This window comes from Apteryx mantelli, chromosome 16 (genome assembly GCF_036417845.1).
Source record: "Apteryx mantelli isolate bAptMan1 chromosome 16, bAptMan1.hap1, whole genome shotgun sequence".
NCBI lineage: Eukaryota > Metazoa > Chordata > Aves > Apterygiformes > Apterygidae > Apteryx > Apteryx mantelli.
The window spans coordinates 3711880-3738430 of NC_089993.1; the positions used below are offsets into that span (position 1 = coordinate 3711880).

At 40.0% G+C, this 26551-nt stretch overlaps 1 protein-coding gene across 9 annotated transcripts in view; it reads right to left on the reverse strand.

Annotated features, from left to right (window-relative positions):
* Nucleotides 1–26551, reverse strand: part of CREBBP (CREB binding protein) — a 103072-nt gene that overhangs the window by 21965 nt on the left and 54556 nt on the right. For 4 of the 9 annotated variants that reach the window (XM_067306514.1, XM_067306518.1, XM_067306519.1 and 1 more), the window contains 15 exons: nucleotides 22097–22339; nucleotides 21319–21418; nucleotides 20689–20835; nucleotides 20013–20130; nucleotides 17124–17316; nucleotides 16943–16996; nucleotides 15643–15767; nucleotides 14818–15006; nucleotides 12857–13276; nucleotides 11972–12151; nucleotides 11552–11738; nucleotides 6649–6767; nucleotides 6266–6505; nucleotides 5647–5735; nucleotides 90–170 (listed from right to left, as the gene is read on the reverse strand). In XM_067306514.1, the coding sequence (XP_067162615.1) occupies nucleotides 90–170; nucleotides 5647–5735; nucleotides 6266–6505; nucleotides 6649–6767; nucleotides 11552–11738; nucleotides 11972–12151; nucleotides 12857–13276; nucleotides 14818–15006; nucleotides 15643–15767; nucleotides 16943–16996; nucleotides 17124–17316; nucleotides 20013–20130; nucleotides 20689–20835; nucleotides 21319–21418; nucleotides 22097–22339 (2485 nt within the window). Of the gene's footprint in view, nucleotides 1–89; nucleotides 201–5646; nucleotides 5736–6265; nucleotides 6506–6648; nucleotides 6768–11551; nucleotides 11739–11971; nucleotides 12152–12856; nucleotides 13277–14817; nucleotides 15007–15642; nucleotides 15768–16942; nucleotides 16997–17123; nucleotides 17317–20012; nucleotides 20131–20688; nucleotides 20836–21318; nucleotides 21419–22096; nucleotides 22340–26551 lie in introns of all 9 variants that reach the window. The other 5 variants (XM_067306515.1, XM_067306513.1, XM_067306516.1 and 2 more) reach the window with 5 other exon arrangements.

Genomic DNA, 26551 nt, shown 5'->3' on the forward strand with positions numbered 1-26551 from the left:
CAAATCGAGAATAAACACAGTTTCGTCTTAAAAAAAACAAAACAAAAAAACCCCCCCATGCAGCGTGAAGAAGAACGGAAGCAACTTACGTTTGAGGCTGGGAAGGGTCATCACCCAGGGTGACATTCTCCCCCTGGATTTCAGTGAAACACTTCTCACAGAAGTGATACCTGTCAGCAAGAAGGCCATATTTGGGTGAACTGGTCCAGCACAACATACAGCCACCCAAGCACGGAGCCACCAACCAGAGCAGGGCAGATCACCACGACGAAAGGGGGGGCGTTGTTGGTTGATTCATGGGTCAGTGTGGACAATGAGAAGGAACAGAGGGGAGGGAAGGGCAGGATTAGAGAACAGGGAAGGGAACAAACAGCACAGACGTAAGAGGTAAGACGCAAACACCAAGACAACACAGAGCAGAAAGCCAAGGCAAAGCACAGATTAGCATTCGGTCTCATTTTATACATTACGGCCATCATCACTAACAAAATAGGAGAGCGTCAAATTCAGAATTTGGGGGAGGATTGACGAAGTAGCTACCAAGCGCTACGTTTGTACGTACTTCAAATTTAAGAATTTGGATTTGATTTGCATTACTTAAGAAAAACAGAAGGGGGGGAAAAAAAAAAAAAAAGCTCTTTGATTCCAGGCTTCAGAATGATTGAATTTCCTTGAGTTTAAAAAAAAAAAAAAAAAAAAAAAAAAAAAGGCCTGTCAAAAAGCTTAAGGACACATTTTCACAGATTTAAATAATTTAAAAGTATGCCGAAAGCATTTATTGATTATCATTAAAAACTGTAAAAGCAGAAACACTTGGTATGGAAAAAAGAATCTAGAAAAATATTAAATTCAAAAGTTATTAGATTATAGGATTAAATGTGACCAACTGCTCAGCTAATATTGTTTAATATAAATGAAACCAAATCCATACTCTAGACAAACATTTAACAGAAATGCAATCATGGGTCAGAGTTTCCAGCCATTTATCTATATAAATCCAATATATGTATATATGTGAACAACATTAAATATTGTACATACATACAATATATTTAGCGGGTACATCAAAGATCTGCAACGAAGCTTTACAAATCGAGCATGAAGCTAGGTCCAATTTGGGGTCTCCGGACCACGAGCCAATCCAAGTTATACTCAGCAAATACAATACTGCAGCTTAACTAACCAAGCTGAGCGAATCGGGAACTCAACGCTACAAAAATACAATCTGCATTTGAAAAATAACAATAACAAAAAAAATAAATCTCAGTTATACGGATTTTTGGGGGGTTGTTTCTTTCAGATGAACTGGAACCAAAGTTGTCGGGATCATTAAAGAAAAAAAAAAGAAAAAAAAAAGAGGCTACATGTTTGGAGAGGATATGAATTCACACATGAACAAAGGTAACAGAGAGGCCACAGCTGTAAAATGCAGGAAGGCCAACACAGGGTCGCCAAAATAAAGGAGCTTTATGGAGGATCGAGAGCGAGAGAGTATAAGCAGCGACGGCAGCACAGTAAAACGCAGTTTTAGTACTCAAGCGCTAGAACTGTAAGAACGGGAGGTGTCAAAGGCATCGAAACAAGACTCGGTGTCACGACGAACCGACAGCTGCAGGGACGGAGGCGAACGCGGCAGCTTGTCCCTTAAAACACCCCCGCGCGCTTAAAGCTCCTGCCATCCAGGCGCCCGACCACCACGGCGGCAACGAAGCCGGGCACGGGCTCCTCCGGACGCTTACGGATCGGGATCCCTTCCCGCGCCGCACGCCGGCCCTCGCGTCCCCGCTACGCGTCGCTGAACGCTCGCGCGAGGCAGTGCAGCTCGGGCCCTCGCCCGGTGCGGGGGCAGCGGCCGCGCAACCAGCCGAGCCCGCGCCAGCGACCGCGCGAGACCGCGCAGCGCGTTGTGCCGTGCCGTGTGGCGTCGCGCCGGCGGCCCGAAGCGCGGCTCTGCACGAGCCAAACCGCGCCGCGCTCAGCTCCAGCCCGGCCGGGGCTAAGCGCGTCACCTCCTCGAGCGAACGCGAGGCTTTTGGAGTGGCTAACGTGACAGAAAAAAGCTGGGAGGGGGGGAAAAAAATAAAATAAAATCATTCCGTCAGCTTGCAAGCGTTGGGAGCGATAAATATTCCAGGATTACGACAGAGCGATACTGTGGGAGAGCACTGCAGGAGCGGAGAGCGAGGCTGCACGTCTCACTAATGCCGTCTGCACTTGCCCCTCACCCCAGGCCCCTAAAATGCGGTTTAGCATCTCGTAATAATAATGATTTTCTTCCAGCCATAGCAGGTTTAGAATTTATATCCTTTTATGCATCGTCTATTAGGTTTTTTTTTTTTTTTTTTTTAAATATCTTGTGCGTCTTCAAAATGTTCTTCAAAAACAAAAAAAAGTAATTATTTTCCTTGCAACAAGGCTGCTCATTTTCAGAGTCAAACAGGGCAGGGCTGAACCAAAGCAGGACCCAAGCACAGGAATGCGTAACCTGAAGAACACGTGGCCAAGGCTCCTATTAATACTTTATTTCATCCCAGAAATGGTTAATTCTGATCCATTTTCAGAATTCAGAATTCAGAGCGCTCGTAAGACTGAGCACCACGAAGCAATGACAGGACCCCCCTGCACGCTGCCCTCAGCGCCGGCTTTAAGCAACGCTGCACGAGTCTGACTTTACCAGCCCTGACTGCTGGACCCGTTAATCCGGGGACCGCGAGACGGTCGGTCTCGCGGGTGAGCAGCGCTTCGGTTCCACGGCACGTTAAGCGCCTGTTCCCACGCGGCCGCTCGGAAGCGGAGCGCAGGATGGGACACGCTGCAGAAACGGCAGCCTGACACTAACGGGAGTCAAGCCCTAGTATGGGATCAAAATGAGAAACAAAACTGAAATACAGTGGAAATGAATCGCCTAAAGGTCATGAATATTTGTCCATAAAATAACCACGGTGGAACGGTATTTATAACTTATTATGAATATGGACCCACAGAAATGAGACTTGCTTGCAATTTGATTCTTGCATGCCACTATGAATATTCAACAAAAACTAGAGGAAGCGCACAGTATGCTAGCTGTAACAGTCATAAAAAAATCCAAAGAGCGTACTTATTGCAACATATTGAAAATGAAAAGCTTTTCAAATGCAGACTGTTCAGGTGACTGCTTCCCTTTTATCAGAAAAGGGTAACATTGCACTTCAATACCAAAATCAAGAAAAGGCTCCATTTCTGCATTAATAGGTGAAGTTCCAACTGTAGTTGAAGTGTAGCCAAAGGAAAAGCTAAATTAATAATTGGATGCTAGTGCTGATACTGAATACCAATCACTTGTTTCAGATGGATATCCATTCCTGAAGTATATTTTCCAGAACATTTACTTTAAGTTAAACTTCTGCCTTGCTTGATGGAAGCCAAAGAGTTCTATACTGAGTAATTAATTGCTAACCATTGAATTGAAGTGCCAGAGATCATTAACTCAATGATGTCCAAATATTCTCATAATTTAGTTATGAAATACGCTGGACTTCAGATAATCCCAATTACGTTTCTTCCATAAATGGAGAAAAACAGAGCATTTGGCCAATTAAAGATCTGCTGGAACCATACAATTTGTTTCTCGCTCATTTACTATTTGGTTAAGAAAAATCTAAGATTTGAGGAAGATCACTACAAAAGGAAACAGTTAATTTGACTGCGTTAGAGCAATACAGTTGATTAGTAAGGGCTTTCCATGATCTGTTAGGCCATGTGCACACTTAAAGATGGGGTGATAGATCTTCACAAGAATTTTGTCAAAAAACAAAAACAAACAAACAAAAAATCCCAACCTCCATGAATCACTCTTGATTTAATTGGCCTAAAATAGAAGACCTCAAGAGAAAAGGAAAGAAGAAAACCCCACCCCTCAAAACCCAACCCTTTTTGAAGATATCTGGATGAACAGGGAACTACATGTACTTCAGTCCTGTTATTGGCCCACTGATACTTGGACGAATCACCTCCCTTTCCCAGTGCCTTTATTTTCTTCTGCATCAGTACCTTTTTAAACTAACTTCTCTGGAGCAGGGACCAATGGACTGGCATACTTAGGTAGGAAACTGAAGTATTATACTGTCGAGCCCAGAGGAAAATGTAGCCCCACCAACCCTACACCTCATGCTAGCAACCAACTTTGCCTTCCACTGAGTGATCCAAAATGATTTAATACTGAATTAAATAGGAGAGGTATAACTGAAAGAAAAATGGCCCCTTCAATTGTTTTTGAAGTTACTATTTCTTTTCAAACACAGTACTCTCTGGCTCCATGCTATGAAAAGTATTTGGAATTCTAATATGCTGAGAATTGATATTTAACATTTTTCTCCTCTTACAGTGACTACTCAAGAATTCTCTCTTTAAATGTATTTTATAGCTTTACTTCTCTTCAGACTGACTTTTTTAGGGAATTCACAATGCCTGTATAAAACCTTTTATGCCAGCTTGTGAATTTACATTCCCGCATAACAATACTACCTTCCTAACAAAGACCAAGTGAGACCTACGTATAACCTAACACAACATGTTTTCATCTCCCTTACTGTGCTGTTTCAGCTATGTGGAATACAACAGTGTTGCAACATCTTACAACATGATTTGGTGATGTAGGGATCTTAAAAGAGATTAAATGCAAGCACTGACTTCTGAATTCATTCCGTAACTTCAGTTAGACTATAGCCTGCCACTTCAAAGTTGGCAAGGCTTAGACTGTCAAGTCTCTGGAAAGAAATTCATAATTTTGCTTTAAATAGGGAAAAGGAAGTTTGTCTCTTATCCCATTTATGTTTTATATATTTTTTTTTTGGGGGGGGGAATCAAAGAAAATAAAAATGAGAACAAAGCCAACTTCTAAGTTTAAGTTGTTATTCATTATAGCACTGTTGACTTAAGTATTAAATGAAAGATGAATATTATAATACTAACCATTGTTTAATAAACATACAAACATCAAAACCTAGTATCAATAAAGAAGAAAATTTTAATAGCAAACTATTATTTTCCTAGCTTTTCACTGAGTCGTCTGGGCAGGTTTTTTTTTTTAGTGATGCTCAAAGAATAAATATCCCTTACACTATATATTTGTTACTATCTGTATACTGCTGTCTAATCAGGTTCTAACTTTATGCATTGGGATCTTGAAAAAAAACTAATTCAAAAGAATTAACTATTTACTAGGAAGACAGAAAGTAAAAGTCTTGCAATTGATCACAGTACCCTTTGCTTTGCAAATTCTGACACCAATCCCAAAACATACCGGTCTATTTTTATTCATAACTCCCAAAACAAGGCAACATACTTTTCTCAGTGCCTTTTGGCAATTCTCCCCTTCTCCCTCCAGTAAGCCCTGCTACTGATTTTGTGGAAAATATGGAGAACTTCCATTTAAGCGGTGCATGGTGCAGCCTAGCTAATAGCGAGCACTTAAACAGTTTATATCAAGCTGCAGAATACGAAACAGAAGGTCACCTGCAAAAGGCTAGCAAGCAAGATAGATAACTTTTCCTGACTTAGCTGACGAATGAAGAGAAGGTTAATAATCATTCTCCTCTTTATTGGCAGAGAACTGATAGGATCTTTTTTCCTGAATGAAAAGAAAAAAACAACTTGGGGACTTACCTATTCTGGTAACTGTAGTAGGCAGCATCACGAGGAATAGTACACAGCTGCTTACCATAGCAGCACAAGGTCTGTGGAGAAAACTCATACTGCAAAACAAAGACAAGAAAATATTCTTTAAAATGTGATTTTATGTTGATCAAGTATCTGATAGGCAAACCCAGCATTTAAGGATACTATAAAAAATAGAAATGTTTATTGATGTATATCGAGAAAATATATTAAGACATTTATGACACTTTCCCAAGCCACTACGCTAGCATAGCTCTCCTCATTGAGTTAACAAGTATTAACTGAGTTAACAAGTATTAACTATACGAGTTAAAGATCTGACCCTCTACCTGCCTAATTTATTGCAAAAAACATGAGAAACAAGCAAAATATTTTAATATTTTACTTATGACTGAAGAAGTTATTCCTTGAAGGAGAGAAATATAGCAAGAAGGATGCTACCTTCATTTTTTAGTCTTAACATGCTGATACAAATCTGAATTTTTACTAGCCCTTTCATTCAGTATTTCAATTTAAAAAAGACTACACAAATGCTATGTTTTATCTGATTAATCAAGCTAAGGTCTTTGGGAGAACAGAACTCAGTCCAAACCCCTGATATACGTACCTTGCGCCCACAACAGTAGCCAAGCGATTGCATAACAGGATCAATCTCTTGCTCAAACACCTCTGCGAGTTTAGTGCAAAACTTATAGACCCTGGAAGTCTTGCGATTGTAAAGCCAGGCATTGTTAAACATTAGCCAAACATCGTCCACGTATTGCCAGGGTTCCTGGTACTGCCCAGTATCCAATTTACGTTTAATGGTTGAAAGGTCCATGGGATTCTTCACAATGTCAAAGTAGTCCTTCAAACACACACACACACACAAAACCCTTTATTTTTAAGGTGTCAATGTTTCACGCTGTTCACACAAAAGACGAAACGTTCATATGAACAAAGACGAAAAATCCCACACAAACATTCTGTATTTTGCTGTTGCCAACTCACCGGAATCCCTAAAAGCTGGGGATCCACGGGCTGTCTGAAAGGTAGAGACTCTGGGTCCTGCCGGTACAGAGCTTCGAGGGTGGGCATGAGCGCCTGGCGCAGCTCCTCAGGCTTGAAAACTGTTAATGGAAGTTGGAAAGGTTAGCAAATTCCTCTCTAGGTACCCTAACTGCTTGGTTCCCCTAAACAAGACAAAACCCCCAAAAACTCCCACCGTGTTAACACAAAAGTCTTAAAGAGAGGTTTCCTGATTTGCATAACTGATCAGAAGCAAAACGTATAATCAGGAGAACACCGCACAGCTTTTATCTTTACTGACATTACACTAGATGATGTTCCCAGAATCCGTAGATATCAACAGCTGTAGCCTGTAAAGATAAACTTTCTAGAGCATAAAAAAGAATTTATCCAGAGCCAAATTAACAAAGCAACTGCTTCAACGTGGATGAAGTCTAGCTCCTCAGAGTAGAGGCTAAGAGCACATCTTCCTCTTCCCTCTTTCTAACACTGCTCACCGTTTCCATTTCAGTAATTTTCTAGCAAAAAAACCCTCGTGGACAGGGTCAAAGAGTGACAAAAAGCTCTACAAAAAGTAACTAGATATCTTGATCACTGGCACAGGAGTTTTCTTGCCATCGTATACAGACAGTCCTGGTCTGAAGGACTGCTAATTGATCTTGAACGTGTTAATACTTGTAGATTTACATACATCATTACAAACACTTGGCAACAGTGGCATGGCAACAGCCACGTTTCTTCAATAGGGGATGACAACGACAAGAAAAGCGATGCATTTTCTGGAAAATAATGATAACTTGGAGAGCTCTTTCAACACCTCTGTAGTGTAATTACATTTATTTCCTTAGGAAAAGAGTCTTGAAATAGGGAAGGATGCCTATCATTTAAAAAAAGAAAACTAGATGGTATCCAGTATTTATCTACCCGACTGAAATGAGGATGAAACCAATAAAAGGGACCAATTAGGAGTTCTGCTGAAGCACTCACGGCAGCAGCTTGCAGTGACCCCTTGGAGGTTTATCAATGCTTTCTCCCTCAAATGGTATTTTGTGAAGATATGAATAGACATCATTGCTTTTTGGACCTCTAGTTGATCTACAATTTTTAAGAAGTTGGTTTTTTTTAAATTTAGTTTACACTTCTGAGAGCAAAAGCCTTTTCCTCTCAACTGCACCCACTGAAATTACATACAAAAATAAAGCAAGGCAAAAAATTAAGTTGACGCTACTCAAAAACACCCGAAGCATTAGGTTTTCAATTTTATTGCAGCATTTCCACACACTGCAGCTCCTGGAAATTGTCAGTTGGGGTGAAAATAGTCCTTGCAGAGCATGGGGAAGCTGGGGATGGGCTGAGCGCACCGCCAGTGCCTGGAGGCAGGACTGCTGCTTCAGTACCCACGTAAGCAAAATTGTGGCAAAGGACTAAGCAAGCTGCTAGGAGGACTTCAGCATGGGCCTGCCTCGCAGGTACATTGAGATCCTATGCTGCCACTACCGAACTCAAATTAGCCAGAGGAAAACACGACTGGCCCAGGAGGACTATGCTTGTGGTTACAGCAATGACTGATGATCGCTTTAGCAGTTGCCATGATTTCAGGCCCGATAAAATGACAAACCTGTTCTGGATCTATTGATAACACATCTCCAGGCACTTCCCTAGGAAAGGAACCCCACTACATAGTCTCAAAACTTCATCAACACTTGCAAAATTGCATTATGGAATTCTCAAGAGCAGAATGAGACACGGAGCTCCATTACTGAGAAAAGGCACTTCCCATTGCTTGTGCAAACGTCATGCTTTGACTCGGGTGCTTTATAACTCGATACTCTGGATTATTTCATTTAGTAAAATTTAAAGGTCAAAGAGCACCTTTTCATGATCTATTCTGGCCACCTGGTTGTCATCTCTTACAGAATTTTCCCTGTACTGACCCCTGTACCAACATGCCACTGGGCTAACAAGTCTTTCAAAATAAATCTAATCTTGATTTACAAGCCCCAAACAATAGACATTTAGCACAACTTTGGCAAAGTTCTTTAAAGATTAATCATCTTTGCTAGGAAAGTTTGCATTCTCCTTTCATTCTGAAGTTTGAAAAAATAAAACCCCAAATCCATTTACTCTGATTTCTGACTTCCCATAAAAATGTGAAGAAAAGTTGCCTTAATCTTTAACAGTAAAAAAGCCTCGTTTTATCTTCAGACCTCTCTGTCTCTAACGGACATGACTAATAACAGAAAGCGTGATCGCAGGATCTCCCCGGGCCGGGATTTTGTGAGAACTTTTCTGCTCTCCCCTCTCTCCTTCTTCACAATTTACCGCCCTCGGTTCTCCTCCTTCGGCAAGGAGCTCGCTGTAAGGAGCTGGCATCCAGTTATCCCATTTTGTCTTGGATGCGTGGGTGGCAGAGAGAAAATGGGATCTTTGCCTGAATCATGATGATGTATTATCTGCCTGACAAGAGTATAATGTTACCTTTTTTTTTTCCTCCTTTTTTATATATTTTTTTCTTTTCAACAGAGGAAATCCTGCTTGTGATTACTAAGGAGAAAATTCTTGAGGAAGATGAGGACACATCCTCAAAACAGGAAAGACAATGCACTTTAAAAAGCCCTTGTAGACTTTGCATTAAAATGCCTTAAAAAGAAGGGAAGAAGCCAATAAAGCTAATCTTGAAGGTCACCAAGCTGCAAGGCAGCCATCTCTGATGAGAGGAGGAGACACGAGGTACCCAAATTAATATTACACTTTTTCTTTAGAGAAGACTGCAAGAGAAGAGGCGAGGAAACAAAAATCCTCCCCTCCTGCTCGCATCGGATTCATGGAAGGGAGGAAGAAAATGAAAAACCCCAAACCAAAAAGCCCTGAATTTGGAATAAGAGAGCATCAAGCCCCCACTTATGAAGGCAAAACTATGAACAGGGAGAGGAAGAAAAGCTTGTTAACAACATGCCTGCAATTCTCCAAGACCCCAAAGTATAAGAAATCAGGTGTAGGTGAGCCGAGCAAAACCCTATCTCAGCAATGTTATCCTGGGGGTGTGGGGGGGAAATAACTGTACGGATCCTACATGGGAAGGAAGGAAAGGAGTTTCAAATACTTTCATAGCCAGTTAAAACACCCAGATGATTATCGTAAGCAGTTTTAAGATACCAAATACCGTTAAGCACGCTTAACGGTATTTGTTCTTGAGTACCTCTTGGTTTATATAACGTTTTAATATAAGCACTCTATTAAGGTTGGACAAATTACTTGGTGAGAAAATGCCACCATTTAAAGTTGTATATGTAGTTGTACCTACCAAAGGAGGATATGTATTATACTATATAATTACCAAGTGCCAATATTTCTAAGACAAGAAATTTGTTACTACATAAGGTATTGGAAATACGTAGCAACCCAAATCTAATCATCAGAACGATACAGTACAGCTCTTTGACAGACTAATTCTGTAAGAGCCTTAGTCTTTCAACCACTTGGCTCAATGTACTCCCAAGTGATTTCTTCTAACAAGCAGTAGCAATGATTCTTTCCACTGGGAATACAGCTGGTTTTTAAACGCCAATAAACTTGCCAGTCCCCGTGTTACGTTTTGTTTGAAACGGGCTCTGCCAGCTCATTGTGCAGTGCAGTCTCATTTGGCTGGCCCACTGTACTACAAACCGAAAATACCATCTGCAGGAAAATGTGTTATTGTACAAAGATTACGTTTAGTAATTAAGTACAACCCAAGGCATATACAAGGGTTCGTGATTTATGTTGCACAAACTTTAAAACCTGGCAACTTCTTAATCACATGCTGAACAGCACACAGCTGTAATGTTCTTTTAATGTAACTACATGCAATTTCCTTCTTAAGAAAAGAAAGAAAAGTCATGAAAAAGGACCATCACTTTCCCTCCTTTGACGTTTGCAGCATGTTGAAAGCTTACCTTTGGTCAAAAACTAACCACAGAAAATGTGAGTCCAAACAAGAGCGTGTTAAGAGACCCTGATAACAGCTAAGGATTTTGAGGCCAAAATCTCATCTTGCTGGCTCCCACAAGGCCTGCATTACAACAGGGAGCAATTTCTTTTCATCTCTTTTCTTTAAACATCTTACTAGTTTATTTCTTATTAACCCGAGGCATGCAATCATATAAGTAAGTCCATTCAAGATCTGTAACGCTATCGTGTTTCCTTTGGGAAAAATACAAGCTACAGACACAGTCACACCTACATCCAAACAGGCAAATTCAAATATGACACTGTAGATTAGCTTAACAGAGCTAACTTAACTGTTCTAACTATTTCTGAGGAGAAAGCTTTCAAGTGATCGCTACGCAAAAAACTACACAGGTGGTCTTTTAAAAGTTTAAGGTTAGTGAAGCAGTCCAGCCTCGGAGAAACACAGATTCAGGAAATCAGTTTAAGCACCTAGTTCTCAGGCCAAAGAAAGCTAGAACTCAGCGGGAAGGCTGAGAGTGCAGCCTCTCATGAAATGAATATTCTTGGTTACTGAGAGCACTGCATCTCAACTGACCTCCCATGAAAGAAAACTGGCCAAGCTATATACATAAAGATCTCCCCGTACTATTTCTCTGCAGTAATTGCTACCTTACTGGCTTGGTCCTTCCGGGCAGAAACTGGACCCTGTGAGATTACCATTGGCAGAAATGATTGCCAGGATCAAGACCACAGCAAAACACATTTCTCGCCTGCGATTCATATACCTTTAAAGAAGAACTGTTTTCAAAAATAAATAACCTGGAGTATTAATCTCCCAGCCTCATGTGCTGAAACACACATGCAAAATATACCTTCCAGCAGGAACAGACACTGCTGAAAGCAAAGGCTAGTAAAAACAAAGTATACAAGAAAATTTCAGTTTTCATACACATACTTTTTTTGCGGGGCTGAGATGGTGATGTGGATTGTGAAGTGGTTCCATTAGTGCCACTTTCCTCTTCCTCTTTAGCATCTACTTTTATTTCAGGTTTCTTTTCTTCTATTTCCATTGGCTCCTGTTTCATTTCTGTTCCATCTGCTTCTTCTTTTGTTTGAGAAGATCCTTGTAAATCCTCCTCCACCTTAAGAAAGGATGCAAGACGACAAGCCATTACATCTATGTCTCAAACTTCTGTCGTTCAAAATATTAGTTTATGAGATTGTCAAAGCACTCTCCATCCATGGCTTTCCTCAGGACAGTTACTTTCCAGTAACTACCCTCTTCTCGCCACCTTAACTCACCATTTCAGACACATCATCAAGTGCTTTTATATCTAACACTGCTTTCAGTTAAACTGTATAGAATCTCATTTACCTCAGTCTTAGCTTCCACTTGTGTCTCACTAGTCTCTGGCTCAGTTTCTTCATTTTTAACTTCTGATTTGCTTTCTAGCATTGGTGCATCTGGTCCTAGTTGCTGGGAATTCGTATCAGCACTAGCAACTGAGGCAGGGGTGGGGACCCTGTTATCAATACTAGCTGCTGCCTGGGATAGCTGTTGTAAAAACAGTACAAAAGAAAGACACTGCATATATAGAAATACTTTCCTTTACTAAAAATGAACAGCACAAAAAAAAAAAAAAGACATGAGATGATATTCTAAAACAGTGCAGAACACGGATATAGGAGCTCGCTGTAGCCAAGTTTCTATATACCACATTTTGTAACTCTCTGCTTTACAGAGGAGAAGCCAAGGAAGAATTCTGTCCCAAAGAAGCTGCTTTTACAGAGAAAACGCCTGCCTAGTAAAAGACTGTACATTTGACAATTCAACATGTGCATTGCTTTTGACAAAAAAGAAAAAAAAGAAAAAAAAAAGCAAGCAAGCATTCAAGTTTCATGCTCAGAAAAGACCGATTCTGATTAAGGCCAAATATACATTTATGGGTCAAATATATATATAAGCCTATTTTGCCTCATCTTTCCACACATTGCTGCCCTTTTTACTTTGAGCAGTGCAAAGTCATTCAACATGCCCCCCTCCTTCAGACAACGCTGAGCACATCTGAACGGACGCATTTCTACACAGGTATTATTTATTTATTTATTTAAAACCCTTTGCTCTGAAGTAGAAGCTAGGATTTACAGCCATAAGAAGCATGGGCTCTATAAATTCACAGCACTGCGCCGTACAAAGGGAGGATTCCTGTGCAAGGCTTATTCCACCGCACAGGAAAAGATGCGGCTAGCTGGTACTTACTGGAGTGCCAGGTGGCTGCGCCTGCACAGACGTCGGCTGTTGCTGAGATGGCTGCGGGGTCGGCACAGACTGCGGTTGCACCGGGGTCTGAGGCTGCGGGGTCACTTGAGCCTGCGCGGCAGTCTGCCCCGTCGGCGTACTTTGGGTCTGTGTCGCGTTGGGAACAGAACCTGGTGTCGGCGTGGGGGTCTGTCCTGATGATGAGACGGGTGTCGATGGCTGAGTGGGTGCTGCTGGCTGAGGAGGAGTCATCCCAGGCGGCGTCTGGTGCTGAATAGGTGGCATGCCGGCCGCGGTGGACACCGGAGGCGCGGGCTGATGTAGAGGTGGCTGGGTCACTGGTGGACATGACAACTGACCACTCTGCGGTCCTAGCATGTTGATGGAGTTAGGAAGAGCAGCACTGGGAACCTGCCCCTGCTGGAGCGAGAGAGATTCTCTTACACACACGTCACTCCCCAAACTCTGGGAATTGCACTTGTCCTCTAAATCACAGCATCGACGTCTTTTAAAACAGTACTACGGTGAAAGTCTAAATATGCAATCATCTAAAAACAAGTGTAAGAGTGCTGCTATTGCAAATGACTTCCTTCGGATTTCTCTAAGAGTCTTCATGAGCTCTTAGTCAAAGCCTTGCTCCTAGACTTAGATGTGTCTCGTGCATCATTTTACATTAATTTTACTGCCACAGAAGAGAGGGAATCCTTCAGATCTCCTCAGGAACACAGAAACCTGCTGGCAGGCAATCTCTAAATCATGCCATTAGCTGGGCAAAGCGTGGACTTTGCACAGAAAATGGTTTCAAGTTATTTCACATTTTAGGCTGAGACTCTAGGGCAGCCCCGCTTTGGAAACCAGTCCAGTGCATTTAACATCTGCCCCACTGAAATGCACAGCAGGATACTGATTTTTTATTTTTATTTTTAAATTCTGATTAGACTACTCCAGGTATTTAAGAAAATTGTGGGTCTGTCTTTCAGACCAGCAATAACAAAAGTATTCTGGAGGTGCGCAGACTTTTAAGTTATATATTTTACTAAAAATTGAATCAGATGACTAGTGATAAAACGGAATAATACTCCACCTCAGGTGTACTTATCATTTCTGCTTTATTATAGATGTGTATCTTACTCTTAGAGTCTAAATCAATTAGTAACTTCCTGCAGATAAGATTTCAAACTTAAAACAATGCTTCTATATTGCCCATATATAGTCAGTTTTAATGAACTAACTGCATTAGGAAAAACTTTTCCACCATAAAGGTGGTCAAACAACAGAACAGGGGCCCAAGAAGTTTTAAAAGGTCCATCCTGGAGACATTCAAAACTTAATTTGTCAGAGCCCTGGGTAACCTCCTTTGCTTGGCTCTCCTTTGAGCAGCAGGTTGGACCGGAGAACTGCAGAGGTCCCAACCCACCTAAATTACTCTGACTCTGAGTTCAGAAACGAGTCCCTCACTGGGAAAAGCCATATACCTTGGCATCAAAAACACAACTGTAACTTCACTGACCACTACTGTAACAAAAAAATCAGCCTGTTTGAAAACAACTTGCTGTTCAGAAGTCGAGAGATTAAAAGAAACTTAAAATGGTTTTCCCCATCTACTTTATTGTGATTCTTGATTTAAAGCTAGCTACTAAAGTCCACGCAAACACACTCAAAAAGAACATATGCTCAGAAGCGTCCCATGAACTAACTTGATATTCCCCCCTAAAATTCTCAGCAGCATGTGTTTTTCAGAATTTGTATCAGGAATTACAGGCGAGCACAGCCCCCCGGTTAGTACGTGTACGTGGGTTATACAAGAGCTCGTGGAGAAGGCAGATGTAATCTGGAAGTCAGGGATGACTAAAATAAACAATGGATATACAAGTACACAGAAACTATATATATATATTTTTAATAAATTAGACTAAAATAATCTTGAGTAAATAACCCAGATATTAGAAAATATATCTCACCTGTGTTACCCCTGCTTGGGCTGTTGATTGACCCATGCCCACGTTGTTCACATTCATAGCCCCACTGGATGCTGGAAACTGGTTCTGAGACAGGAACTGGTTTTGGGTAGGAGCCTGACCCATCATATTATTGGAATGAGCTCCCATCATGTTCTGTGGCTGAGGCATTCGGGAAGGAGACATTGCCATCTAAAAATTAACATCCAAATTAAAGGAATTAACATTTTTTATTATTGTGTAGCCACACAAAGGAAAATACTCTCAAAGTAACTGGCCATAAGATATGACCAAGACTAAGAGGAAGACTTGCTTCAGTAAACCAAATGGAACTGGGCATGTACACAGAATATTAACGTTTGTTCCATGGCATTCATGACGGAAGTTATTTTTAACAAGGCAATAGTATTAAAGCTCTATTAAGAATGCTAAATTCTCTTTTGCTCTCTGAGCTAACAGAGATAATCCAGTGAAAGCAAAAATATTTTCATTTTTCTAAAGAATAAAACCAACTTTTCACAGAGGAATAAAGAAAGTTTATATACTGGAAAGATACAATTCCTCAAAAGAACTATGCTCTTTGTTGGATAATATTTCATCTCTGACATCTACCTCTCTAAAGTTGGTCCTTTTTTTTTTTTTTTTTAATAATATGTAAACAGTGAAAACAACCATCTCAGTAAGAGTCTGGCAGACTCAGTGCATTTCCATGAAATTATCCTACAATTTACAGAACTACTTTATGACATGGCCTTTTCAGAAGTGTGTTAGCTCTGCTAAATGCAATGCACCCATTTTGAGAAGAACTTGGTAACAAGGAATACGAACCGCAGGAACGGCGCCCATGTTATTCATCTGTACAGGGTGGTTCATTGGAGAAGCTGCACGGGGTCCCATGGGTGCTTGTGGCATCTGTACATTCCCTATGGACATGGGGTTAAACTGACTCATTCCTGCAAATGCACCCCCAAAACAACTCATTAGGAACAAGTCACCAGGATTTATGTATGTATACTCTACAATGAAATTCACATTTATTATGAGTAAAATCCAATTCTCCTACACTTCATTTTCTCCCCTTTAACCTGGTTCAAAGTCAAATTACTTGGTTTAAGAGACAAATCAGGAAACAAAAAAATATTTAGAGGAATACCAGTTAGGGTAAAACATAATTTACAGTGTCTAAAACACACAAGGTGAACAGTGTGGATGATCCATAATGACAGGATGCTATTTGTATATAATACCTTGGGGTGTTTTCATAAAATCAGATATTTGCCTTGAAACAGCAATATCTAATTCAGGTTTCACTGAAATGTTTGAAGTAAATAAGATACAAATATGTATTGCTTACATGAAAGCAAGTTCTACTCTCAAATCAGGACAGAAACAAGCAACATGCTTAAAAAGATGTTGGGCCTTTCGTTCAGAAAATTACTGCCCTGGAAAAAATATCTAACACATTTTTCTAACAAGAATAAACGTATAAATAAATATTTACAGAGCTATACTTGCCAACAACTTTTTCTCCTACCTAAATGAACCAAAAAGGTTCAGGATACAACTGCTCCAGGAAATTTCAATGTAAATTTTAACTTGCTACTAATATTCTATCAAGACATAAAAAAAATTGGGCTACTTTTTGGGGGGAAAGCTGAAGCATCTAGAAGTCACAGGTTTGTTTTCAGAAAAACGCATCCACGAGGCCACGGCAGCCTAAATCAGCGATGGCAAACCAGCAGTGCTATGAACAAGCTACGCCTTTTCAAAGGCGCTTTGTGGCAAGTTTTCAGCTACAGGTATATTTTTGGCTAATAAACTGATAAAAACATGCCAAACTCCCACTCCCAAAAGTTAATGTTTTTTAAATGACAGATCATTCACAGCATTCTTGTTTTCTCCTCTTTTCGAAGGACTGAATTACCTCCTAACTGCTAACAAAGTACTCGGTATGTAGTGTTAGTTCCTGGCACAGAGAACAGCAATGAATGATGCTGAAAAAGGGAGATGCAGGAGTTAACACCCCCACTCCCGCCTCAAACTCCGAAAGAAAAACAGATCATCAGCTTTTCCCCTAAATATATGTTTTGAATCCACAAATTGCAATGAGAGAGGAAAACATAGATACCTTGAGAAACCTGCATACGACTCATAGGCACGTTTGGCATGGACATAGGTCCGTCTGCAATAGAAACAGAAGAATGGACAGAGGGAAAAAAGAAAGAATTAACATGAAAGAAAAACCACATCCTCCCACTTTTTGCTTCTATTTTCTGCGGCCCCCCTGATCCTCATAAAGCAGTACTTACTGGGAGGCCTCACGGGCTGTGCCTGGCCCATGGCAGCAGCCACCTGGGGGATACCAGGGGGCTGAGGTCCTGGGGTCTGTAAGGCTGGCTGGTTTCCCAAGATCCCTTGTTTATGGAGACGAGACCTCCGTTTCTCTTCTAGTTCCTTTTGTATCTTATAGATTTTTTCTGCTAACAAATGATAATACTCATCCTAAAAATAAATAAATAAATAAATAAATAAAGCACTCAGTATCAAGTATAAGAAAAAAACATCAATAGAACTTATGTAGTCTAACAGAATACAGCCCCTCTCTTTTTTAATTAAATAAATGTATGCACCTGCCTATTTGAACAAGAGCTACTTCTTTTCACAGTTCAGTTAAACTGAGACAGAATCATCACTGCTTTAATGCAGGTAAGAAAAAATAAAGCTTCTAGAAAAAAAAAAAAGACTTGGCTTTATGACTATCCATCACATCTATTCTGAGCAGATTTGCAGATAAAGGAGAAAATTGCAGGTTCTCTATTGCTTGGACAAAAACCAACAGGAAGCTGCAATTTAGTTTCTAAGTGTTAATGATTTTTAAATGATATTTTCATAATAATCATTTTCACTAATCCAGAGACACAAGGAAGAAGTGGCCAGCAATACAATTATGCTGAACAAACTTCAGGAGACAGATGCCAAAGGCAGATCAATTTTTACGTAAAGAAAAGAAATCGCTCTTTGCCTGCAGAATTTATCTATCTATTAGAATCTATCTAATGGTAAGGGCCATTGCAGGAAATCTAAAAGCGGACAAAGGGAGAAAATTAGTGAAAAATAGTCCATCGGCCCAGACGACTCAACACTACATCTGTGCATGACAAAAAGTCCACTTTATTCAGACCAAATTGACAACAGATCAAACAAGGCAGGCACAGTGCACAGCAAGGGAGCCAATTTTGCTTGTCAGCAATTGCTGGACATGCAACTGCCAAGTGCATGAATTATATGTGCCTGCTAGAGGCAAAAAACCTCACAAAACCCAAAAGACTACATTTGTTTTGTGGAATAACCTCTGATCTTAAAACCACTTAGTGTTATGTGGACCAAAGGCTGAGCGATGTTTGTCCCACAATCATTTTCTCCTCATCAAATCGGCACTCCTGATTTAAAACTTATTACAGCAGGATCCACTGCATGTTAGCAAACTGAGATGAGAGGGGTATCATCCCTCACCAATCTTGTTAACGAAGTCCAGTGTTGTAATACGAAACTTCATTTTTGGGAGTTCCTCACTTCCCTCCAACTGCCTCAAAAATCCATTACTGAAGACATTTTCTGTTGTCCAAAAGAATTTAAAAGCACTACAGCCCCTTCTCCTTTTCTGCTCAAGGACTTCACCTATAACCTACTTGTAGACACAAGATGACTGGCTTATGCTGCTTTCACATTGCAAAGATTACTGTACCTGTATAAAATGAGCATATATTACATAAAACCATGTTAAACTGCTTTCTATTACCCCTCAAACTAATCCATTTCTCAGTGTCATGAAGTAGAACTGATGTTCCTCAAAAGGAGGATGTAATTTCACAAAACATTGTTTATGATGTCTTAACTACTCCTTTCTCCCACGTTCACTGCTTGGAGCCAAATATGTCAGATGAATTCCCATAAAAAAGACTTTTGGCAAGAAGGCTCAGGCAGCTGCTTGAATGGACAAAATACTTCTGGGTATTTGTCTGACCTACAGGTCAGAAGATAGAGTATACAGATGAAGAAATCCTACGTACGCCTATGAAATACTCATTTTCTCTGTAAAGCTGTCAGGGTGATCACACACAAGTCTTCCTTGCTAAACAACCTCTAGGTAGCCAGAAGAAGAATACGATACTGTCACTGACCAACGCTGGCACAGCAACACCACTGCAAGTAGGGCTACAGTGTATCTGCCTGTAGGAAATGAAACTTAAAATACCTCTTTAGCTCTTTTGGGAACTGATCTGTGAAGACCAGACTTGGTGAAGTATTACTGTCTTACTGAACAATTATCACCTGGAATGTGGTTAACTACTCTCTTTCAATATCGTTATCTTATTAAAGAATTGACCTCATGACTTTGTCTGTTAAGATCTTCACTAGCTATTAGTACTGGTGCTCTGAACACTGTTTCTACCTGATGAAAACACTTTCAGCGAGCAGTTCCTTTGGAGTGGAAGTACCACAGTGACACAACGAAATGGTATGCTCAATGCGTCAATCAACAGGGGTTTGATCCCTCTGAGTAACAGAAATTTGAGCTGACACCTCATTGCAGGTGGAGAAAAACTAATGAACAAGAACAGGTAACTCTCTTGTCTCCCATACACAAGGACAAACACAGGTAAATTAATTTCTTACAATTTTGTTGCTTGAAACAGCTATTTATCTTAGCCAAATCACTATCAGTGCTGCCGAGTAAAGGAGAAATTACTCCAACAGCGCTGGTAAAAGGTAAGCAATATAATAGAACTGAGTCCCAGACAAAACTTCCAACGGCAGAGACTTTAAGAAAATTTTAAAACTGTTATTTGCACAAATAGACTTCAAAAAGGAATGAAAGAGAGAAAGTCAGCCAGGGAAGCATCAAGGACCATGAGCTGTGCTCCAATTCCCAAACATGTCCACCAAACTTTCAGAGGGAGCTCAGGCAGGGCTGGGACTATGCTGCCATGTTTTCACAGAGCTGAAGGAGATGAATTAGCTTCAAGTGACATTAATCAGATAGTACTGGGCTATACAAACACTGTCATAGCAGAAAGCATGACTTTCTTCATCAACAGAACAGTGATATGATTCTTTGTGGTTTTCATTATGCTCTTCAGATGTGTGATACCACAGTTCTTCAAAGTATGCCGAATACCTGGACTGAAGCAACATACCCTACTGTTAGCAGATTCATACATATCTCCTTCCACCTTCCTGGCATAAGCCACTAAGTTCTCCATGCGGCGATCCTTCAGTGCTGCTGGATCAGGAGTGGGGAAGATGGCTTGGACACTACAGGAAAGGAAAAAAGAGGGAAAAAAAAAAATCTTCTTCAGAAGAAAAAAAAAATTAAAAATTCTATCCAGCTTTACAATATTCATTCTACACATTTCTTTATAGGTCAGGAATAAGTAAGGTATATCAAAACTGTTTTAAAAAAAAGTCTGTATCAAACTATTCCCCACAAATTAAAGCAAGTTTAACGATGAAAACACGTGGCGTTTGGCTAGAGACTAAATATTTCTATTTACTACAGCAGAGCAAGTTTACTAATACAAACTGCCTGCCCCATCCCTTAACGTGATGGAGTAATGAACTGGAGAGAAAGGTTAAAGATAACAGCACATCCTCAATGGGCCAGTGCCAGGGAACCACTACTGATAACACAACTTTCTTATCAACAATACCTCAAGATACAAGGCATTTTCATATGCTTGTAACCAACCGGTTACAAGAACACCCACTGCTTAGTTATAGTTAAGAACCAACTTTTCAACCAAAACAATTTCAATGTTGGAGTTCTACTGCTGTAAATATTTGGCAGAATATCTGGCCTTGGTGAATACTTACAGTTTATGCACTAGATGATTGCGCAGGTCCTGAGTGACATGTTCATGCCATGCTTTCCTCACCCCAGTACTAGAAGGAGGTGCAGCTGTTGGCATTGAGCTGAGGTTTCCAACATTGCCAGAATTTGTGCCGTCATTCATTAGTGGGCTATAATAAGAAAAAAAGGGACTGTTACAGTATAAGAGTGCAGAACTTTGTTGTACGTTTCATGCCTGAAGTTATTTTTAAGTAATTGCTTTCATCATTTCTAGTCATTGCATCAAACATTTTGCAAATGAAACTGAGATCACCAAACTGGGAAGCATACAGCAACAAAGTTCAGGAGTTTACAAGGCATGACATATGTGAGTGATAAAGAATCACAACTGTTAAGGTATTTGTTTTATACACTTAAAAAAAAAATACAAAATAATCTTCCTTTGGGAACTCATTTAAAGCTAACTAAATATTTTGGGGCTCTGGGGAAAAAGCAGTAGGTGTAGAACTGAAATAGGAAAAGAAGAACACAGCCATAGGCGTGACTGATCATTTCAAGCGACGATACTGTAATTTAAGGCAAGATCTTTATTTACTTTCATAAAGCATGTAAACAAATGCTTAACTGAGCAAGAATGAAAATGTGTGCATTACTTATTTGTCCCAAGGGATGTTGGAAGAGCAGTTTCAGAAATTAGACTAGCTTGCTGGTCTGTTGTTATTCCTCCTGCGGGAAGGTTCATCTGGTTGGCTCCTTTGGGAAAAAATTAAACATCGTTGGTACCCAGTTCATAATTTTGATAATAAAATAGCAAAAACTGTACTTTATGAATCCAAGTGACTAGCCAAAGAAATAGTGCATCAGATAAATACTTGTACACTAACATCAGCTATGGTGCATATCCTTAACTAGTATGGAATGAAAAACTAATTTCAGGCAGAATGATTTTTATACAAAAAATGTGGCTGTTAAAACTTAAAATTTGTTAGCTCTAAGTTCAATAAGCTACAAAGAAGGTAATATTAACAGTTAAGTATTAGGAAGAAGCTAGCACCTGAGACAGAATAATCTGCTAGAACAGGTGAACCACTTGGTAGTTAAACCACTTCGGTTAAACCAACCAAAATACTTAAGAAATTACAGCTAAACATGTTGGATAAGAATAAGCTACTGGCATATTTTAGAAGAAACTAAAGTTACCGCCATTTGGCAGAAACAATATATACAAAGCCTTCTAATATTCAAATCTAACAAATTGAAGTGTTCAAATACTATAATTTTATGTCATTAATCAACACGAACAGAAAGTCACTACTCTGATCAAAGCGATATACTAAGCTGTTTGTCCTAAATATTCTACAGTTCAACTAATTTTTCGTTTCCTCTTGCCTTTTTTTTTTTTTTTTTTCCCTTTTTTTCTTTTCCACCTACCCAATGCATTAATGGTCCTCATCTGCTGGTGAGCCTGAGGCTGTGCTGGTTGTTGGCCTTGTACCTGGGGCTGCAACTGTGTTTGTGGCTGGTTGCCATATGGCAGTCCAAGGGCAGCATAGGCTCGTTGCATGGAGCTGGGGTCAATCGGATTAGGATTACTTAGTGATGGAGCATTCTGCTGGCCTGTTCCAACAGAACCAATAGAATTTTGGATTCCACCAGCTGGAGACCCTAAAAGGGCTATATAAAAAAAAAAAGGTATAGGAGAAAATTGAATCAGATCAGCAAGGGCAAATATTAAAACAAATCATTTCAAGAATCAACATAATGTGCAGATCATTATACAGTAAACATTTTTCTGCCAAAGGACAGAGTGACACCTGAGGCGCCAAGTAGAGAAATTCAACCTTTGATTCTACAGGACACACTAGCAATTAATCTGATTCTGCAGAAACCACCCTAGCAATTAACATGTGCAGTCTAAAGAGAAGTGCTGTACATAGACAAATAAGGCAAATAAGCCCATAATTGCTAGAATATACATAATGTAAAGTATAGGCTCCAATATAAGGTTAAATAGGATATTCATGCTTGGGAGAGTAGACCAGGAAAAAAGTAATTCTGTCATTTCCCTCCTTCCCCCCATTTCAGGTCAAAATATTTGGCTCCAGAACAGAGATCCTGAGTTCAGCCAAAATACCGTGTCCATGGACACAAAGGTAATATCGAAGATCTGTTGGTAGAAATTTTCATTCTGAGCAGTCACTAGATGAATCCTCTGAAGCCCAGAGTAGTTACCCTATAACCCAAGGTATTCGGATATATGAAAAACACTGATGGGTTTCAGATTGTGCTTTCAAAATTTAAAACAATTTTCAGAGAGTCAGGGAGGGAGTGAGCCTGCTCCAGCTTTTGGTGAACGATTTAGAAGATGACTATTTAGGTACGCATTAACCTATGTGACTACCACAACCAACCAACCTCTCTCACCGCGCAGATGTATGGAAGAGTCATTTCCATTTCAGACAGGAAATGGAAACAGCAGAACACTAGTTTTACTAAAACAGAACTGCATAAAAATCTGCTTTCCAGTCCTCATTTTAGCTGCCATTCCAAATAATAACATTTTCCATTGGGAATGACATAAGGAGTATATCCTTCGCTATGGAGACAGCGCATTCTGATAACTGAGACTCTGGCAGAAGCAGTATGTACTTCATTCCCCCCTCAAGTAATTAAAGGTATAATGTGTGCTACAAATCTCTGATCTAAATATAGCAACAACAGCTCTTAATATAGCACCAATAGCTATTTTACTGGAATATAAAGAGGCATGTGGTTAGAAACAAATTCATGGAAACAGGCCTTCCAAGACATTAATAGCATTATCTAGGCTTTCTCAAATCTTTGCATCAATGGAGAATCACTGAAAAAGCTGAGAGAATCACTGAAAAAGCTAAAATATATCCACTTTCAGCTTTTATCCAAGAGAAAAAACACATCAGCATACCCAGGCTTTTCCCTCTCCACACGGGAATTCAATTGCATTTAATTTGTCAAAGAACTACAAACAAATGTACTCAAGGAGATACTCATCTTCATAATAAATAACAATAATAACAATAACACACACACACGTACACGTTTTTCAAGGACAATCCACTGCATTTTCAACGCTGGGCTTACCAAGGAAATAAGACTTATGTATGCTTATACTCTGTGGACACATTTGGAATGACTTTTGAACTCGCTGATCATTTTCAACCAACTTTAGCACAAAAACAGAAACTTGAAAGTTGATTGACCTCCTAATAGTTTCAAAAAAATCCAAACCAAACAAAAAAACCTCATGAAACAAAAAACAAAAAGCCATGAGCTCAACCTTTTAGACTCCAGACAACCCACCCAGGCAAGAAACCGCTCTACGAGAAAGGCTTCGGTATTCACTCTGTTCCTCTCTCCAGCAGGTTCCTCAATGGCTAGTAAGATCCTAATATTTTCCTGCATTAACATTTATCTTCTGCGAGAGATAAGGGGCAAATTCCCCCACAGCATTAATATTTAATGAACATGTAAACCTTTCACAAGACCTAAATTCACCAAGAACTAGGAATTCGTTAGCTCTAATAGCCACAGAACAACTATTATTTTCTGACAGGTCCAACTTCTTGAAACTCAAGGTGGGCAGAGAGGGTGCTCTGGTTTTTCTGATGAACCTTCTGAAGAAGAAGCACAGTTTAAAACCTCCATAGGGGCTTCTGTCAAAAAGAACTAATTCCATCTCTGGAATTCTCCAAATTTTCTTGTTGGACTTGCATAGTCTAAGAGAAAGATGCCTTTATGCTAGTGTAAGCCAAGAAACAGGAAATCTCTAAAAAGGTTAAGTAGTACGAAAACTTGTGACACCTTGGAATTCAAGCTGCTCCAGAGGCTGCCACAGCAGCAAAGGATCAATCCAGGAGCTATTAAAAAATCCTCAAAGCTTCTTCAAGAAAAGCAGAAGAAAGAGGGTGATACTTCTCTGCTTCTTCTAAGAAAAGCTATGGGGAAAAGAAAACCTCCGCCTTCAGCATTGGTTGTAAAAGACGGAGGCAAATCTCTGGAGATGCTCAAATGATCACAAGTGATGCTAGAGACTGAGAACATGAGAAAGTCTTCTAGTCACTACACTGAGGACACCCAAGTGTTTCACCATTCCTCTCACTCTTCAGGGGAACAGAACCTGGCATTGATCTTCTGAGGACTGTAAGCTTGGCTCGAGGCTCACATCGAAATCGAGGCAGCGCTTGGAGGAGGCTCTTGCCCATGGTTTTGGGCCGAGCTTTGGCAGTGGTATCAGCTGTCACGAAGTTTAAGTTCAGTCCTTCTGTTAGAGCAGCTGTAAGAACCACAATCCAGCCTAGACTAGATGAGTTCATTATGCAAATCAGATTTCCAATCAGATTTCCAAATTTTTATTTCTGCCCCAGACCAAAGACTGTTTTCAAAAAACTTAGTTAGGGCATCTGTCAGAGTTGACAGGCTGAATGAGAAAAGATTTTAAAAGTGACAGCACGGAGAGTGAGCCTATTCTAAACAAAAAAGTAAACCATTTTCTTTGCAAAATACTAAAACTATCCGAAGGCAACAATTTCTGAAGACCACTATTGTGGTTTTAGCTACTTTGGGATTGTACAGGAGCAGAGGTGTGCAGGTACAGCCTGGAGAAAGAAACTAAAAGTTCAAAGAAAAGTTCTCAAATTCTTTATTAGCAACCATATATAATTAACTGCAATAGGCACTTCTCTTGGAAAACTGATCCAACAGTGAAATAATGGATGCACCGGCCACTTCACACCCCTGCCAAGTTGTGAGAGATGAGCGCAGGCAGTACAGAAGCAGCTTCAAAAGACTAATTTCCCCACTGTGTTCCACACGTGTGACCATACCTGCCCAAGCAGGCAAAGCTCGCTGAAGCTGGTACACAGCCAAACACTGCTTCCATACTTGAAACTCTGAAATACCTTATTAAAAGACATTCCTATGGCCAGTGATACACTACAGTGTGGAGATGAGTGGCTCTGACTATTTGTTCTCAGCTTTTTGATATTTTATAACTCAATTTGTAGCATGCTGTATTATTTCCACAAGACCAGGAACCTGACTTTAAAGGGGCTTTTCTGTTTGTTTGCTCGTTTGTTTTTATAAGAATGCATAACATTATCTCAACCTGTCAAACATGAAGAGGGAGGAAGGGAGATCATATTTCCACACTGGACAGATCAGGTGCAAATGCAGTTCTCTGTACGGTAGATGTCATAGGAAATCAAGTCAATTAAAATAAATATAGGACTGAAATGAACTTGAGCTATCAAATTAGTCCACTGCTACATGGAGCAACGTCTACTGTGATTGTTTATCAACTGATGTTTAGACATTGATGAGCTCATGAAAGAAGCGGTAAGTGTAAAGACAACTCTATAAAGCCATTACTTTAATAGGACTGCTCATATATTAAATGCTTTAAAGACAATTAACTTCGTATACCTCAATGTTAAAAATTCACATGTGTTTATATACCTAAAGAGTGAAAATACAAACACGCAGAAGTTCAGCACCTCAGAACCGCCTAATTAAGTCCTAATTAAGCCCCCTTGGATATATACATTAGCATGTAATCTAAATGATCACAAGCTCTCTCTTCCATAGGATTCCTGTTTCAGCGTGCCAAGTGGACAGCGCTGACTTAACGAGACTGCATTTCCTGTTTTTCTAGAGGGATCTCCCCCTACCCAGTTTATTAGCATTTCATTCAAAACAGACTCCAAATTCCATTTTAACTGTAAGAGCCCGGCACTTCTCTAACTTGACCACTGCACTGAAAGCAATGCGTTTATCCACTTGTGAGAAGCCAGTTTTAAATATTTGGTTTTGCCTCAGAATTCTGGTATTGAAGTTTATTCAATGTTCAGC